This window comes from Carcharodon carcharias, chromosome 30, assembly GCF_017639515.1.
Source record: "Carcharodon carcharias isolate sCarCar2 chromosome 30, sCarCar2.pri, whole genome shotgun sequence".
Classification (NCBI taxonomy): domain Eukaryota; kingdom Metazoa; phylum Chordata; class Chondrichthyes; order Lamniformes; family Lamnidae; genus Carcharodon; species Carcharodon carcharias.
Window position 1 is genome coordinate 1,514,357 of NC_054496.1, and position 17,298 is coordinate 1,531,654.

Genomic DNA, 17,298 nt, shown 5'->3' on the forward strand with positions numbered 1-17,298 from the left:
TTACACCCTTCAGCTCAAGTCTTGTCATTAGGATACGCTCCAAGTATCAATCTCAGACCAACCTAATTACAAGATCAGAAAACTGCCTGGAATGCAGCATGAAATTTGTAGAAATAAATAGACACAAGGAAGGAGAGAAAAAGAGGAATGGAGTGTGTAGTGAGGAAAGTGATGGATAAAAAGAGAGGGATCAGAATGTTAATTTTAGAACCCATCCAATGTTAAAAAAAAAATAGTTCCTTCACTGTCGCTTGGTCAAAATTCTGGAACTCCCTAACAGCACTGTGGCTGTACCTACACCACATGGACTGCAGCGGTTCAAGAAGGCAGCTCACCCACCACCTTCTCAAGGGCAATTAGATGTGGGCAATAAATGCTGGCCCAGCCAGCAATGCCTACATCCCATAAATGAATAAGAAAAAAATTGACTTCAAATAGATAGTAAAATCAGGCAGGATGTAAAACCACCATTGTACCCAATCCTGTCAGTTTCCCAAAAGGATTGGATTAAAATTCCCTTATTGGATTGGATGTAAAATCAGTATCCCACCTGATCCAATGGGGTTTCCTGCCAGATGTATTAGTTAAAATTTTCTTCCGAGAGTTGGAGACAGAAAGGGGGAGATTATCAGATTCAGAGATACAGGGCAGAGCTGTACCAAGGCATTGTGTAAAATCAAGATGGCCAATCAATATTGTCATAAGGACCTTGGATTGATGCCTTGCTGACCCATCCTCACCCAGTCTGAAACAACGATCTTCTTACCCAACAAAAACAAATATAGCTGGAAAAACTCAGCAGGTCTGACATCATCTGGAGAGGAATACAGTTAATGTTTCGAGTCCGTATGACTCTTTATCAGAACACCCAAACCAGCTTTGTTGCTCTCCCTCTCAAGTCTGCTTATTCAACAGCACTAATCGGAGAAATTTGACACTAGCAAACTCTCTCTGTTAATGAGATACCTGCTTTCTATCTATAAGTCACTTAGACTGGGAGCTACATGGCTGTAAGCTCTGTGTCATTGAGTTTAGCAAAGTGAAGTGATCGCTCCTGGGCATTGAAGCCTGTCACACACATCAGGGATGTCTCGGTTCATTCTAGAATCTCTGCTGGGATAACTGATGGCAATAACCATCGCCCCTAGATGTTCAATGGCATTACCATCGCTGAATCCCCCACTATCAACATCCTGGGGGGTTACCATTGACCAGAAACTGAACTGGACTAGCCATATAAATACTGTGGCTACAAGAGCAGGTCAGAGGCTAGGAATCCTGTGACGAGTAGCTTATCTCCTGACTCCCCAAAGCCTGTCCACCATCTACAAGGCACAGGTCAGGAGCGTGATGGAAAATTCCCCACTTGCCTGGATGTGTGCTGCTCCCACAACACTCAAGAAGTTTGACACTATCCAGGATAAAGCAGCCCACTTGATTGGCACCACATACAAAACATTCACTCCCTCCACCACTAACACACAGTAGCAGCATTGTGTATCATCTTCAAGATGCACTACAGGAATTCACTGAGCCTCTGTAGACAGCACCTTCTAAACCCATGACTGCTACCATCTAGAAGGACAAGGGCAGCAGATAGATGGGAACACCACCACCTGGAAGTTCCCGTCCAAGTTACTCACCATCCTGACTTGGAAATATATCTCTGTTCCTTCACTGTCGCTGGGACAAAATCCTGGAATCCCCTCCCTAACTGCACTGTGGGTGTACCTACATCACGAGAACTGCAGCGGTTCAAGAAGGCAGCTCACCACCAACTTCTCAAGGGCAGCTAGGGATGGATAGTAAACGCTGTCCTAACCAGCAATGCCCACATCCCAGGAATGAATAAAAATAGAGGTGGGATTACGGTTGGGCTCAGTGCCCTTTGGCCAAACGGACTAATCAGCAGCGATCCAGCTTCTAATTCCTATCCGACACCTCCTGCTGCTGTACCTGTGGATTTGGTGAGGACAGATTGGACTTGCATGTCACACACTTCTTATGATCAAATAGTTTGCTGTCAAAGTCAGCTCAGATTTGAAGAATGGGAGTTGCAGGTGGCCTCTAGAATCTGTATCCCAGTGAAAGTCAGCACTTGGAGAGGAGTGTAAACCTAGTTTTTGTCATTGGATTAATCCAGTGTTCGTCTTTGCCTTGGGATACTCCATTTGCTCATTTTCTCTCTTTAATTTCTCTTGCAGAGTGCAAGTGGAGTTTTACATAAATGAGAATACATTCAAAGAACAACTAGAATTATTTTTCATCAAAAACCAAGGATCTGGTAAGCAGATTTTTAAAATTGTCAGTTTCTGTTGGGTGTGGGTTGGTGGGTGAGTAGCAGTCATGAAGGATTAGACTCTGTGTGATATAATATATCTTTCTGCTCCCTGTAATCTTGTGGGGTAAGAGTACTGCCCCACTATGGTACTGAGCCCAACAGACAAAAGGAATTTCCAAATTGTGCCAGTGTGTGTTCAGGTCGTTGATCTAAGCTGGGATTGTGATCGGCCTCAGTAAGCCAGGAATTCTCACTCCAGCTCCAGTCACTCTTAAGATCATGAGAAATAAGAGCAGGAGTAGGCCATTCAGCCCCTCGCGCCTGCTCGGCCATTCAATAAGATCACAGTTGATCAGTTTGCAGCATTAACTCCACTCTCCTGCCTGCCCCCCGTAATCCTTGACTGACTTTGACAGTCAAAAGTCTGCTTCGCTCAACCTTGAATATATTCAATGACCCAGCCTCCACTACTCTCAAGGGAAGAGATATCCAAACACTAACAACCATCTGAGAGAAGAAATTCCTCCTAATCTGTCTTACATAGGAGACCTCTTATCTTGAAACTGTTGCCCCAGTTCTAGATCCCCCCACCAGAGGAAATATCTTCTCAGCATCTACCCTGTCAAAATCTTAAACGTTTCAATAAGGTCACCTCATTCTTCCAAACTCCAATGAGTACAGGCCCAACCTGCTCAACCTTTCCTCATTAGACAACCCTTTCATTTCAGGAATCAGCTCAGTGAACCTTCTCTGAACTGCTTCCAATTTAACTAAATCACTCCTTATGTAATGTGACAAAACAGTACACAGTACTCCAGGTGCAGTCTCACCAATGCCCTGTACACTTGTAGCAAGGCTTCCCTACTTTTATACTCCATCCCCCTTATAACAACAAACTGTTTGCCTTCCTAATCACTTGCCATACCTGCATACTAACTTTTTGTGATTCATGTACCAGGACACCCAGATCCCTCTGTACCACCGAGTTCTGCAATCCGTCTCCATTTAAACAATATACTGCTTTTCTATTCTTCCTGCCAAAGTGGACACATTCACATTTTCCCACGTTATACTCCATCTGCCAAATATTTGCCCACTCACTTAACTCGTCTATGTTCCTTTGCAAATTCTTTGTATGCTCATTATTTGCTATCCTTTTATCATCAGCAAATTTGGCTACAATACAGTCAGCCCTGTTCCAAGTTATTCATATGGACTGTAAGTAGTTAAGGCCCCAGCACTGACCCCTTTGGCACTCCACTTGTTAAGTTTGGCATCCTGAAAATGACCCATTTATCCTGACACACTCTTTCCTGTTAGTTAGCCAGTCCCCCTATCCATGCTAATATATCATTCCTACACGATAAACTCTTATTTTATGTAATAAACTTTTAGGTGGTGCCTTTTGAAATCCAAATACACATCTACTGGTATCCTTTATCCACCCTGCTTACTATATCCTCAAAGAACTCTAATAAATGTTCCAAAAACAATTTCCCAAAAACCATGTTGACATCACCTGATTGCATTTTGATTTTCTAAATATTCTTCTACTATCTTTTTAGTAATGAATTCTAGCATTTTCCCAATGACAGATGTTAGGTGAACTGGCCTATAATTTGCTGCTGTCTCCTTCCTATTTTGAATCAAGGTGTTACATTTGCCATCTGCTGTGACTTTTCCAGAATCTAGGGAATTTTGGAAGATTACATCCAATGCAATCGCTATCTCTGCAGCTATTTCCTTCAAGACCCTAGGATGCAGGCCATCAGGTTCAGGGGTCTTCTCAACCAATCACAGGAACTCCACTTCAAGCACCCCATTAGATCACCTATTATTAAAACGCAAAAGTAGCAATGGGCAAAGCAGCTGAGCAGGAAGGGGGATAAGGAATCAGAGTAAAAGTGCAGCAGAAACAATCAGCCAGCAATGCTAGAGCCTAAAAACAAAAAAACTGCGGATGCTGGAAATCCAAAACAAAAACAGAATTACCTGGAAAAACTCAGCAGGTCTGGCAGCATCGGCGGAGAAGAAAAGAGTTGACGTTTCGAGTCCTCATGACCCTTCGACAGAACTTGAACTTGAGCCTACCTATACAGCAGATCAGAACAGCAAGAACTAAATGCACCATTGAGCAGCATCAGCATCTGGGACTGTCGACTGGTTACTGGGATATTGATGCTGCTCTCCATATACAATTTTTAATGAACAGTTTACTCCTTTCCCCTTTGTGGAGCTGAACAAGAAAAAGCGTAGGACTCCTAAATCTAGAGCCCCTTGGATGTCAAAGCACATACAGGGTAGAATAAGGCAAAAACAGGAAATGTATGTCAGATACCGAGAGCTGAATGCTACAGAGTACAGAGTAAGCCAGAGTACTGAAAATGCAGGGGTGAAATTGAGGAAATTAAATCCATGGCAGGGCATTATGAATTATTGGCAAGTAAAATCAAGGAAAACACAAATATTTTTTATAAATAGAGCAAGGGATAATTAAGGAAAGGGAGTATTGGAGTTCACAAAAGTAAACTGTACGGAGTCAGAAGACATTACCATGGTTTTTTTTTAAAACAAATAAATTGCATGTGTCTTCACAAAAGAGGGGTATGATGCAGACATCATGTTAAGGAGGAGCAGTGTGAAATATTGTTTGAGTTTAAGAGAGGAAATAGTGAAAGGTTTAAAAAGAAAAGGGACACACAGTAATTATAGATCAGTCAGTCTAACCTCGGTGGTGAGTACATTATTGGAAAAAATGAGGGGCCAATATTAATCATCATTTAGAAAGACATGAATTAGGGGCTGTGTGCTGGGGGGGCGCTCTGAGGATCACATGGATTTAGCAAGGCTTTTGACAAGATCCCAAATGACTGAGACTTGGCTAGCTCTTTCTCAGCCAGCACAGACACAACGAAATTGTTCCCAATTAAAAATGCCAAGTCACTATTTATAAATATTCATCTTTGTGCTGTGTCACAGTAACTCATTTTCCCTTGTTCTTTCAACTGAGCTGAAGGACCAGAACACTATCTCTCACATCCTTATCAACCCCAGCCCTGACACATGACTAGAACTCAACAATAGAGCGGGAGGGAAGTCTATATTCAGGATAATATACGTTGAGTTGGGAATTTTCTTCCATCTTTTCAAAGTAGGTATTCGGTCTGAGTGGATCTACACAATTCGATAGAACAGCTTCAACAGGATGGAGAAGGGCAGCTGTAAGATGAAGTCTGACTAATGGATAATCACTTCTCAGTAAACACACTCCATGATTCATGCAATGCTGTCCATCACCTCTCGAGTCAACAGTAACCACACACAGCCATCCAGCACATGGTCATCTCACACCCTTAGCCTTCTGTGCATATGCTGCCAGTATTTTGCTTTCTGAAGCGTGAGACTGTGGTGAGCATATCCCAGCGGTAGTCTTCAATGAAGTTATGCAATAAAACTCAAGTAAATTATTCATGTAACATACAAGAGACATGAGTTTTTTTTTGAGTTGGGTGTCCAAAACCATGTTCATACTGACCTGTTGTAGGTTAGCCTGGGTAGTAAATACTAGTAGAACTTGACCATCTTTAGATTAGTTGCATCTAACAAGATCAAAGGAAGGCACTTTAAGTTCAACATGTAACTCCGATAGCAGCCATCTCATTTTATGTATCTTTTAAATTGATATGTTGCTGGTGGGTTATATGAGTATTGGCATCCATCCGTCTCAGATGATGAATAGCGCCTAGGGTGTATGTCACGTCTGTATTGAACATCATCTGTTGCGGCTATAGAGACTAATTGGTGAGTGGCACTAAGTTGCTGTATAAGCCTCAATTATAATTGAGGATTTAAATGTTTGTTTCAAAAGGCTTGGTTATTTTAAAAGAAAATATACTTAAGATTTGTAACTTTTTAAAAAATCCATAATTGCAAATTCTGCAATAAAGGAACGTGTATATTAGATTAACAGCAACAACCTGTTACTCTGCTGCCTTAGAACAATGATTTGAAACTAAAGAGGATATATAACGAATAAAGGTTAGTGTTAAATGACACAGGTCTCAGATAAAAGAAACATGATATTTTAAGAAATGCAGCTTGATTAAATTTATGAATCAACATAATTATTTCACCATTTAAAAAAAGTTTGAAACTGGAATCCTGATTAAGAATTAACACTGAAAGCGTAAGATGTTTCCAGAAAAATATGCTGTCAGCAGAAATTTTTTCAGCTAGAGGAATATTTCTAAACCCCTTCATAAGTAATAGTACACCATGAACTGCCAAATTTTAGCTTGAATGTGAAAATGTATCACAATACAGCTGAAAAACAATTTAATTTATCCTGTAATTGCCAGAAGTCGTGTGGTTTGATTGTGTAATGGCCACTAAAAAAGGATAAAAGGTTCTTAGAATACAGGTAGTAAAAGAGGCTTCTCACTATTCTAATCAAAACAATACCTGTTGACAAAGAAGGGATGAGGTTACGTTTCTGCAGCCATGTGAACGGATGGAAATCTTAAAAAGTCTGTCTTCTAATTTGATAAATACAAAAGCAAAAGTACGCACATAAGATTATAGTTAGAATTTGTCCAATTTGGGAGGAAGGCAGTGAAGTGATTTTAATTAGATGTGTGCAATCTATATATTAGAATTAAGAGGGCTTATCTGTACAAATTCATGAATCCCCATTTATTCGGCTTAAGTAATTCCATACTTCAACTGATCAATAAACAAACTCCCTTTTGAATTTACTATCTGAAGAGTCTAGCCTACCTTTTGGGTTTGTCTTGTTTGGGCCTGAAACAGTTAAAGCTAATCACTGGTGAATTGGGTTGATTCCAATTGGGCAGCCATCCAAAATTCTTACAACTGGTGACCACTATGCCGGACAAGATAAAGGTACTTGAATTTAAGTTGGTAAAGTTAAGAAAGGAATAAATAAATTAGTACAGGCCACTGCTACGCACTGCTTTGTTTCAGAACAAAACTTGGGTTCACTAACCTCACCACACTGTATTGGTACATAATAGGTTTAAGCAAGACCACTGAACAAACTTGGCCACTTTAGAAAGCACTAGGAAAAGGTACTGCTGTTAGCCAATTTAAACAGAAGTTGGAATAAAATCCATTTCATTCCAGCAGAAACAGAAGTTAGACCACACATCCAGTCCAGAGATTGGAACATCTGACAGGTGAAGTCCGATTCAGAGATATATATGGTTGCTTTCATAGATGAGAAAGTGAACTTAAAAGTTGCAAAGGCCATCGTGCTGCAATTGATGGTTCTATAATTCATTAGAGCACCTCCCAGCCTAGTGATCTCTGCCACGGAGAAGGACAAGAGCAAAATCATAGGAATACTACCTGATCACACATCATTCTAACTTGGATATCTTTCAATTTCTGAGCTGTTGGAATTCCGAACATCATCTCCGCAAGTACTGTAGCCGTTCAAGGCATCAGTCCCAGGGATGAACAGTAAATGCAGCCTTACCAATACTGCCCACATCCCAAGACCAAATAAAACATTTGTTGTTCCATTCAGGACAACTGCCTTCCTTGCACAATCACCCTAAAAAAGTGAAAACTTTCTGGAAGAAAAGTGAGCATTAAGACAAAACTTTATGTCAAAGACAATCCAACAAATGAAGAGATGACGTGTTTTACTTTATAAACATTTTACTCAACCACTTTGAGAGGAAGATCAACTGCAATACTGTTCAACTAATACAGAAAAAAAGTACAAAACATGGTATCTTAAAATAATTCACACAATTATATAAACTAAACTAGGAAAAGCAGAAATACATTTTAGAACAAAGCTTCACTTCTAAACAACTCTGCAAGAAAATCATTTAAGAGATTATACATTACAGATAGGAAGAAATTTAAAGCATTCACAACTGCCAGGCAAAAAAGACCATCACAAAGTGGACTGCAGGAACCAGAATGTATTACATGTTGATTTTAGCACACTTTTCAACATTGCTTTTAAAATAAAGAACCGTTGAAGGCATCAAAAACAGGGATTGGAATCTCCCTGTTTGGTTAAAAAGAAAAGCTACCAAGAAGTTCAGATGTAGTGCAAAGAGCACTAGCAGCCAAAATGGTCAAATGGATGGGAAAGAGGAGAAACAAAAAACATTACAAGCCAACACCAAGTTGCTCTGTTGTGATTTTGTCAGTACAGCCACCATCTTACCCAGTGCAGGGCTCTTTATTTGGTCAGTTGTTGAGAACACTACTGACGATCAAGGGCTCTGCCACTAACACGGAGTCGAAAGCGCAATAATTTAACATTTTATACAATTATGACTATGCAGAATTATCTGAACTGGGCTCTCTATCATATCAAAAGCCAGCAACAGATTATTCTGGCTAGAAGGCAACCTGTGCCTCTTAGTGAGTGGTGTTGGAATTCCAAGTCTGGATCTTAATGTCGCATTGAAGCATCACACACCACAGCACTACTTACTACAGGAATGCCATTGAACTCGACCTTAAAAGTACGCAGTGCTAGTGGAAAGTGGTCACACAAGATTTTTTTTTTTTAAAATTTGTCCGCAGTATTTAAGAAAAATAGATACAGCAGTTAGAAAAAAAACAAGGGGACATAAGGTCTTCTGTAACAGATCCTGTTTATCTGTACTGGTAGGTATTCATGCTGTGGTCTCCTCGGCCATAGCCTCCACCTGGGCTTGAATAGGACGACTGACTGGATCCATATCCCCCAGATGATGGTGCGTTGTAGCCACTCTGGGAAGGGTACCCTGTGAACAATATACACAGTGTTAGACAGGTACGTAAGGTCCCATGAGAGCAGGTATTCTATCTAATTCCTGTAGCCAGGAATAAAAGGGCAGCTGAATTAGCAAATCCAGCTACCACACTTTTTTTTTTATTCTTTCGTGGGATGACTACCTAATTGCCTTTGAGAAGATGGTGAGGAGCTGCCTTCATGAACCACTACATGCCTATGGACATAGGCAGAACAAAGGAGGAGTTTCTGCATAGTCACTGTGAGGAGCTTGGCATCAAATTAAGAAGCAGGACTTCACAAGGTCATAATCTCTGGATTACTACCTGAGCCATGTGCAAATTGGCATAGGACAAATCAGATTAGGGAGATGATTGTGTGGCTCAAAGCTTAGCATGGGAGAAGTGGGTTCTGGTCCGTGAGGTACTGGCATCAATACTGGGGAAAGTGGGATCTGTACCATTGGGTAGGTCCCTGTGCTGGGACCGGTGTTCTTGTGAGCTGCATAACTAGGGAAGTAGAGAGGGTTTTAAATTAAGTATTGGGGCCAAGGGTACAAATTTGGGAAGATGTGGTAAATCAAAGAGTAGAGACAAGACAAGTCTGGATCCTGAAAGAAGGTATTATTACAGGAAATGAAAAACAGACCATGACAGAAAGAATCGAGTGTACAAATATTATAGTTAATCAACAGATGAGCCTAGAGATTATAAAAAGAATAAAAGGATAAAACTAAAGGCTCTGTATCTGAATGCATGAAGCATTCGAACGAAACAGATGAACTGACAGCGTACAAAGAAATAAATAAGTACAATTTGTTAGCTATTACAGAGATGTGGCTGCAGGAGGACATGGATTTGGACCTGAATATTAAAGGGTATAAGACATTTAGGAAGGACAGGAAGCGAGGAAAAGGTGGAGGGGTGGCTTTGTTAGTTAATGATGTTATTAGCAAAATAGAGAGGGATGACCCAAGTTCGGGAAACCAGGATGTGAAAACGGTTTGGGTAGAGATGAGAAATGGTAAAGGCAAGAAGTCACTTATGGGAGTCATGTACAGGCCCCCTAATGGTGGCCACACAGTAGGATGGAGTATAAAGGAAGAAATAATGGGAGCTTGTCAGAAAGGCACAGTGATAATCATGGGAGATTTTAATTTACATAGATTGGAAAAGTCAGATGGGCAAAGATAGCCGAGATGAGGAATTCATAGAGTGTTTCTGGGATAGTTGCATCAGTCTTATCTATAGAGGATACAAATAACATCCCAGAAGCAGCTGTATGGAAGGGAGGGAGGAACTCAAGAAAATTACAATAAATGGAAAAGCAGTACTGAGTAAATTGTTGGAGCTGCAGGCTGACAAGTGCCCGGGTCCCGATGGACTTCATCCTTAAAAGAAGTGGTGAGTGAGATAGTTGATGCATTGGTTTTAATTTTCTGAAACTCCCTAGATTCGGGGAAGGTCCCTTTAGATTGGAAGATAGCAAATGTAACTCCATTATTCAAAAAGGAAAGGAGTTAGAAAGCAGGAAACTACAGGCCAGTTAGCTTAACATCTGTCATAGAGAAAATGTTAGAAGCTGTTATTAAAGAAGCTATAGCAGGGCACTTGGATAAATTCAAAGTAATCAGGCAGAGTCAACATGGTTTTGTGAAAGGGAAATCATGTTTAACCAACTTATTGGGAGTTCTTTGAGAAAGCCACATGTGAGGTGGATGTGCTGTACTTTCCAGAAGGCATTTGATAAAGTGCAACATCAAAGGTTATTGAGGAAAATAAAAGCTCATGGTATAGGGGGTAACATATTGGCATGAATAGAAGATTTGCTGGCTAACAGGAATCAGAGAGTACGCATAAATGGGTCTTTTTCAGGTTGGAAAGATGGAACGATTGTGTACCACAGGGATCAGTGCTGGGACAATGGTTTACAATTTATAAAAATGACTTGGATGAAGATGGTTGCCAAATTTGCTGATGACACAAAGATAGGTAGGAAAGTAAGTTGTGAAGAGAACATAAGGAGGCTACAAAGGGACATCGATAGGTTAAGTGAGTGGGCAAAGACCTGGCAAATGGAGCATAATGTGGGCAAATGTGAAATTGTCCATTTTGGCAGAAGAATAAAAGAGAAGCATATTATCTAAATGGTGAGAGATTGCAGAGCTCGGTGGTGCAGAGGGATCTGGGTGTTCTCCTTTATTGCGAGGGTAATTGAATATAAAAGTAGGGAGTTATGCTTCAGTTATACAGAGCACTAGTGAGACCACATCTGGAATATTGTGTGCAGTATTGGTCAGGATGTAAATGTGTTGAAAAAGGTTCAGAGAAGGTTTACCAGACTAATACCTGGAATGGGTGGGTTGACTTATGAGGAAAGGTTGGACAGAGTAGGCTTGTATCCACTAGAGTTTAAAAGAGTAAGAAATGATTTGATTGAAACATTAAGATCCTGAGGGGGTCTTGACAGGGTGGGTGTGGAGAGGATGTTTCCTCTTGTGGGAGAATCTAGAACAAGGGGTCACTGTTTAAAAATAAGGGGTCTCCCAATTAAAACAGAGATGAGGCAATTTTTTTTCCTCTGAGGTTCATGAACCTTTGGAACTCCCTTCCTGTAAAGGCGGTGGAAGCAGAGTCTTTGAATATTTTTAAGGCAGAGTGGATAAATACATGATAAGCAAGGGGATAGGCAGGATTCAGATTTGAGGTTACTATCAGGTCAGGCATGATCTTATTAAACAGAGCAGGCTTGAGGGGCCGAATGGGATACTCCTGCTCCTTGTTTGTATGTGGTGTAAGTGGGGAGTGCTGTTAGGAGGGAACTCCAGGATTTTGACCCAGCGACAATGAAGGAACGGCAATATAGTTCCAAGTCAGGATGGTATGTGGCTTAGAGGGGAACTTCCGGGTGGTGGCGATCCCATATATCTGCTGCCCTTGTCCTTCAAGTTGGTGGAGGTTGTGGGTTTAGAAGGTGGTGTCAAAGGAGCCTTGGTGAGTTTCTGCAGTGCATCTTGTGAATGGTACACACTGCTCCCACTGTTGGTGGTGGAGGGTGTGGATGTTGAAGGTGGGTTGAAGGCTTTGGGGAGTCAGGTGGGGAATTACTCAATATACAATTCCCAGCCTCTGACCTGCTCTTGTAGCCACAGTATTATATGGCTAGTTCAGTTCAGTTTCTGGTCAAATGGTAACTCCCCCAGGATGTTGATAGTGGGGGATTCAGCGATGGTAATGCCACTGAATGTCAAGGGGAGGTGGTTAGATTCTCTCTTGTTGGAAATGCATGGCACAAATGTTATTTGCCACTTATCAGCCCAAGCCTGGATATTGTCCAGGTCTTGCTGCATTTGGACATGGACTGCTTCAGTATCTGAGGCGTCACGAATGGTGCTAAACATTGTGCAATCATCAGTGAACATCCCCACTTCTGACCTTATGATGGAAGGACGGTCATGAAGAAGTAGCTGAAGACAGTTGAGCTGAGGACACTACCCTGAGGAACTCCTGCAGTGAAGTCCTGCAGCTGAGAAGATTGACCTCCAACAACCACCACCATCTTCCTTTGTGCTAGGTATGACTCCAACCAGTGGAGTTCTCCTGCACGATTTTCACGGACTCCAGTTTTGCTAGGGCTCCTTGATATCACAATTGGTGAAATGCTGCCTTGATGTCAAAAGCAGTCACACTCACCTCACGAGTTCAGCTCTTTTGTCCATGTTTGGACTAGGGCAGTAATGAGGTCAGGAGTTGAGTGGCCCTGGTGGATCCCAAACTAAGCATCAATGAACAGGTTATTTCTGAGTAGGAAAAACTCAGCAGGTCTGGCAGCATCAGCGGAGAAGAAAAGAGTTGCCGTTTCGAGTCCTCATGACCCTTCAACAGAACTTGAGTGAGTCCAGAAAATTCTGTTTTTGTTTTGGATTTCCAGCATCCACAGTTTTTTTGTTTTTATTTCTACTTGATAGCACTGTCGACCCCTTCCATCACTTGATTGAGAGTAGACTAAGGGGTAGTAACTATCCAGGTTGGATTTGTCCTGCTTTTGTGGACAGAATATACCTGGGCAAATTTCCACATTGCCAGGTAGATGCCAGTGCTGTAATGTACTGGAACAGGTTGGCTCATGGCTCAGCTAATTCTGGAGCACAAATCTTCAGCACTATTGCTCGAATGTTATCAGGATCCATAATCTTTGCAGTATCCAGTGCCTTCAGCCGTTTCTTCATATCACGTGGTGCGGATCGAATTGGCTGAAGATGAGCACCTGTGATGCAGGGGACCTCTGGAGGAGGCTCAGATGGATCACCCACTCGGCACTCCTGGCTGAAGATTGTTGCAAAAGCTTCAGCCTTGTCTTTTGCACTGATGTGCTGAGCTCCCCCTTCATTGCGAATGGGGCGATATTTGTGGAGCCTCCTCCTCCTGCAGTGAGTTGTTCAAATGTCTACCATCATTCATGACTGGATGTGGCAGGACTGCAGATCTTAGATCTGATCTTTTGGCTGTGGGATCGCTTAGCTATCACTTGCTGCTTATGCTATTTGGCACGCAAGTAGCCCTGTATTGTAGTTTCACCAGGTTGACATCGCATTTTTAGGTATGCCTGGTGCTGTTCCAGGCATGCCCTCCTGAACACTTGATTGAAACAGGCTTGATTGTCTGGTTTGACAATAATGGTAGAACGGGGGATATGCCGGCCATGAGGTTACTGATTGTGTTTAAGTACAATTTTGCTGCTGCTGATGACCCACAGCACCTCAATGATGTCTAGTCTTGAGCTGCTAGATTTGTTTGACATCTAACCCATTTAGCATGGTGGTAGTGCCACACAACACGATGGAGGGTATCCTCAACGTGAAGATGGGTCTTCCCCTCCACAAGAACCATGTGGTGGTCACTCCTACCAATAGTCATGGACGGCAGGTAGGCTGATGAGGATGAGGTTTTCCCTTCTTGCTGGTTCCCTTACCACCTGCCGCAGACCCAGTCTAGCAGCTATGTCCTTTAGTCACCCATTCTAACCTGTCTCTCTCTGGACTTACTGCACTCCATTCTCTCAGGTCCAACCCTGACATTGTCATCAAATCCGCTGACAAGGGTGGTGCTGTTGTTGTCTGGCGCACTGACCTCTACCTTGCGGAGGCTGAGCGTCAACTCACAGACACTTCCTCATACCTCTCCCTGGACCATGACCCCACCACTGAACATCAAGCCATTGTTTCCAGGACTGTCACTGACCTCATCTCCTCTGGGGATCTCCCTCCCACAGCTTCGAACCTGATAGTCGCCCAACCTCAGACGGCCCGCTTCTATCTCCTACCCAAAATCCACAAACAGAACTGCCCCGGTAGACCGATCGTCTCAGCTTGCTCCTGCCCCACAGAACTCATTTCTCGTTATCTTGACTCCCTTCTCTCTCCCCTTGTCCAGTCCCTTCCCACCTACATCCGTGATTCCTCTGACACCTTACATCACATCAACAATTTCCAGTTCCCTGGCCCCAACCGCTTCCTCTTCACCATGGACGTCCAATCCCTCTACACCTCCATCCCCCACCAGGATGGTCTGAGGGCCCTTAGCTTCTTCCTCGAACAGAGGCCCGAACAATCCCCATCCACCACTACTCTCCTCCATCTGACTGAACTTGTACTCACGCTGAACAATTTCTCCTTCAACTCCTCTCACTTCCTCCAAATAAAAGGTGTGGCTATGGGTACCCACATGGGCCCCAGCTTTGCCTGTATCTTTATGGGGTATGTGGAACATTCCTTGTTCCAGTCCTACTCCGGCCCCCTTCCACAACTCTTTCTCCGGTACGTCGATGATTACTTCGGTGCCGCTTCACGTTCTCGTCGGGACTTGGAAAAATTTATTAATTTTGCTTCCAATTTCCACCCCTCCATCATTTTCACGTGGTCCATCTCCGACACTTCCCTTCCTTGACCTCTCTGTCTCAATCTCTGGTAATAGACTGTCCACCAATATCCATTACGAACCCACCGACTCCCACAGCTATCTCGACTACAGCTCCTCACACCCCGCTTCCTCTAAGGACTCCATCCCATTCTCTCAGTTCCTTCGCCTCCGTCGCATCTGTTCCAATGATGCTACCTTCAAAAACAGTTCCTCTGACATGTCCTCCTTCTTCCTTAACCGAGGTTTTCCACCCACAGTGGTTGACAGGGCCCTCAACCGTGTCCAGCCCATCTCCCGCGCATCCGCCCTCACGCCTTCTCCTCCCTCCCAGAAACATGATAGGGTCCCCCTTGTCCTCACTTATCACCCCACCAGCCTCCGCATTCAAAGGATCATCCTCCGCCATTTCCGCCAACTCCAGCATGATGCCACCACCAAACATATCTTCCCTTCACCCCCCCATCGGCATTCCGTAGGGATCGCTCCCTCCGGGACACCCTGGTCCACTCCTCCATCACCCCCTCCTCCTCAACCCCCTCCTATGGCACCACCCCATGCCCACGCAAAAGATGCAACACCTGCCCCTTCACTTCCTCTCTCCTCACCGTCCAAGGACCCAAACACTCCTTTCAAGTGAAGCAGCATTTCACTTGCATTTCCCCCAACTTAGTCTACTGCATTCGTTGCTCCCAATGTGGTCTCCTCTACATTGGAGAGACCAAACGTAAACTGGGCGACCGCTTTGCAGAACACCTGCGGTCTGTCCGCAAGAATGACCCAAACCTCCCTGTCGCTTGCCATTTTAACACTCCACCCTGCTCTCTTGCCCACATGTCTGTCCTTGGCTTGCTGCATTGTTCCAGTGAAGCCCAACGCAAACTGGAGGAACAACACCTCATCTTCCGACTAGGCACTTTACAGCCTTCCGGACTGAATATTGAATTCAACAACTTTAGGTCGTGAGCTCCCTCCCCCATCCCCACCCCCTTTCTGTTTCCCCCTTCCTTTTTTTTCCAATAAATTATAAAGATTTTCCTTTTCCCACCTATTTTTTTTTTTAATTTTTAAAAAACCTTTTATGCTCTCCCCATCCCCACTAGAGCTATACCTTGAGTGCCCTACCATCCATTCTTAATTAGCACATTCGTTTAGATAATATCACCAACTTTAACTTTAATACCTATGTGTTCTTCTGTACTATTGTTGTTGACATCTTTTGATGATCTGCTTCTATCACTGCTTGTTTGTCCCTACAAACACACCCCCCCTCCACTTCTCTCTCTCTCTCCGCCCCCCACACACACGCCGTAAACCAGCTTATATTTCAACTCTTTCTTGGACTCGAACTCAGGTTCTGTCGAAGGGTCATGAGGACTCGAAACATTAACTCTTTTCTTCTCCGCCGATGCTGCCAGACCTGCTGAGTTTTTCCAGGTAATTCTGTTTTTGTTTTTGTTAGGTCCTTTAGTAGTTGGCCAGCTCGGTCAGTAGTGGTGCTACCAAGCCACTCTTGGTGATAGACATTGAAGTCCCCCAGGCAGAGTACATTCTGTGCCCTTGCCACCCTCAGTTGTTCCTCCAAGTGATGTTCAACATGGAGGAGCACTAATTCATCAACTGGGGTGGTGGGGTGGGATAGGAGGCAGTAGGTGGCAATCAGCAGGAGGTTTCCTTGCCCATGTTTGCCCATCAGACTTCATGGGGTAGAGACAATGTTGAGAATTCCCAGGGCAACTCCCTTCCACCATATACCACTGTGCTGTCGCATCTGGTGGGTCTGTCCTGTTGGTGGGACAGGTCATGCTCAGGGATGGTGACAGTGGCGCCTGGAACATTTTCTATAAGGTATGATTCCGTGAGGATGACTATGTCAGGCTGTTGCTTGACTAGTCTGTGAAACAGCTCTCCCAATTTTGACACAAACCCCCAGACGTTAATAAGGAGGACTTCGCAGGGTTGGGTTTGCCGTTGTCATTTCTGGTGCCTTAGGTCGATGCTGGGTGACCCATCCAGTTTCATTCCTTTTTGTAAACTTTGTAGTGGTTTGATACAACTTGCTAGACCATTTCAGAGGACATTAAGAGTCAACCACATTGCTGTGGGTCTGGAGTCGCATGTAGGCCAGACCAGGTAAGGATGGTAGGTTTCCTTCCCTAAAGGGCATTAGTGAACCAGGTGGGTTTTTAATGACAATCAACATGGTTTCATGGTCACTATTATTGAGACTAGCTTTTTAAAATCCAGATTTATTAACTAAATTTAAATTCTATCATTATGCCACGACCTCCCCCTTTTCTACTAAAGTGATGCCACGCACTCCTACAATGGTCAGAGGTAAA

At 43.3% G+C, this 17,298-nt stretch overlaps 2 protein-coding genes across 8 annotated transcripts in view; one reads left to right on the forward strand and one right to left on the reverse strand.

The window, feature by feature from the left end:
- qtrt1 (queuine tRNA-ribosyltransferase 1) overlaps positions 1 to 17,298 on the forward strand; it is an 86,064-nt gene that overhangs the window by 32,408 nt on the left and 36,358 nt on the right. For 2 of the 4 annotated variants that reach the window (XM_041177228.1, XM_041177225.1), the window contains exon 11: positions 2,205 to 2,284. In XM_041177228.1, coding sequence (XP_041033162.1) covers positions 2,205 to 2,227 — 23 coding nt within the window. In that variant the 3' untranslated portion in view covers positions 2,228 to 2,284. Of the gene's footprint in view, positions 1 to 2,204; positions 2,285 to 5,433; positions 5,600 to 17,298 lie in introns of those variants that run through there. The other 2 variants (XM_041177224.1, XM_041177226.1) reach the window with 2 other exon arrangements.
- The window catches only part of ilf3b (interleukin enhancer binding factor 3b), a 68,101-nt gene continuing 58,748 nt past the window's right edge, over positions 7,946 to 17,298 (reverse strand). For all 4 annotated transcript variants that reach the window (XM_041177219.1, XM_041177218.1, XM_041177221.1 and 1 more), the window contains one exon: positions 7,946 to 9,054. In XM_041177219.1, coding sequence (XP_041033153.1) covers positions 8,924 to 9,054 — 131 coding nt within the window. In that variant the 3' untranslated portion in view covers positions 7,946 to 8,923. The remainder of the gene's footprint in view (positions 9,055 to 17,298) is intronic.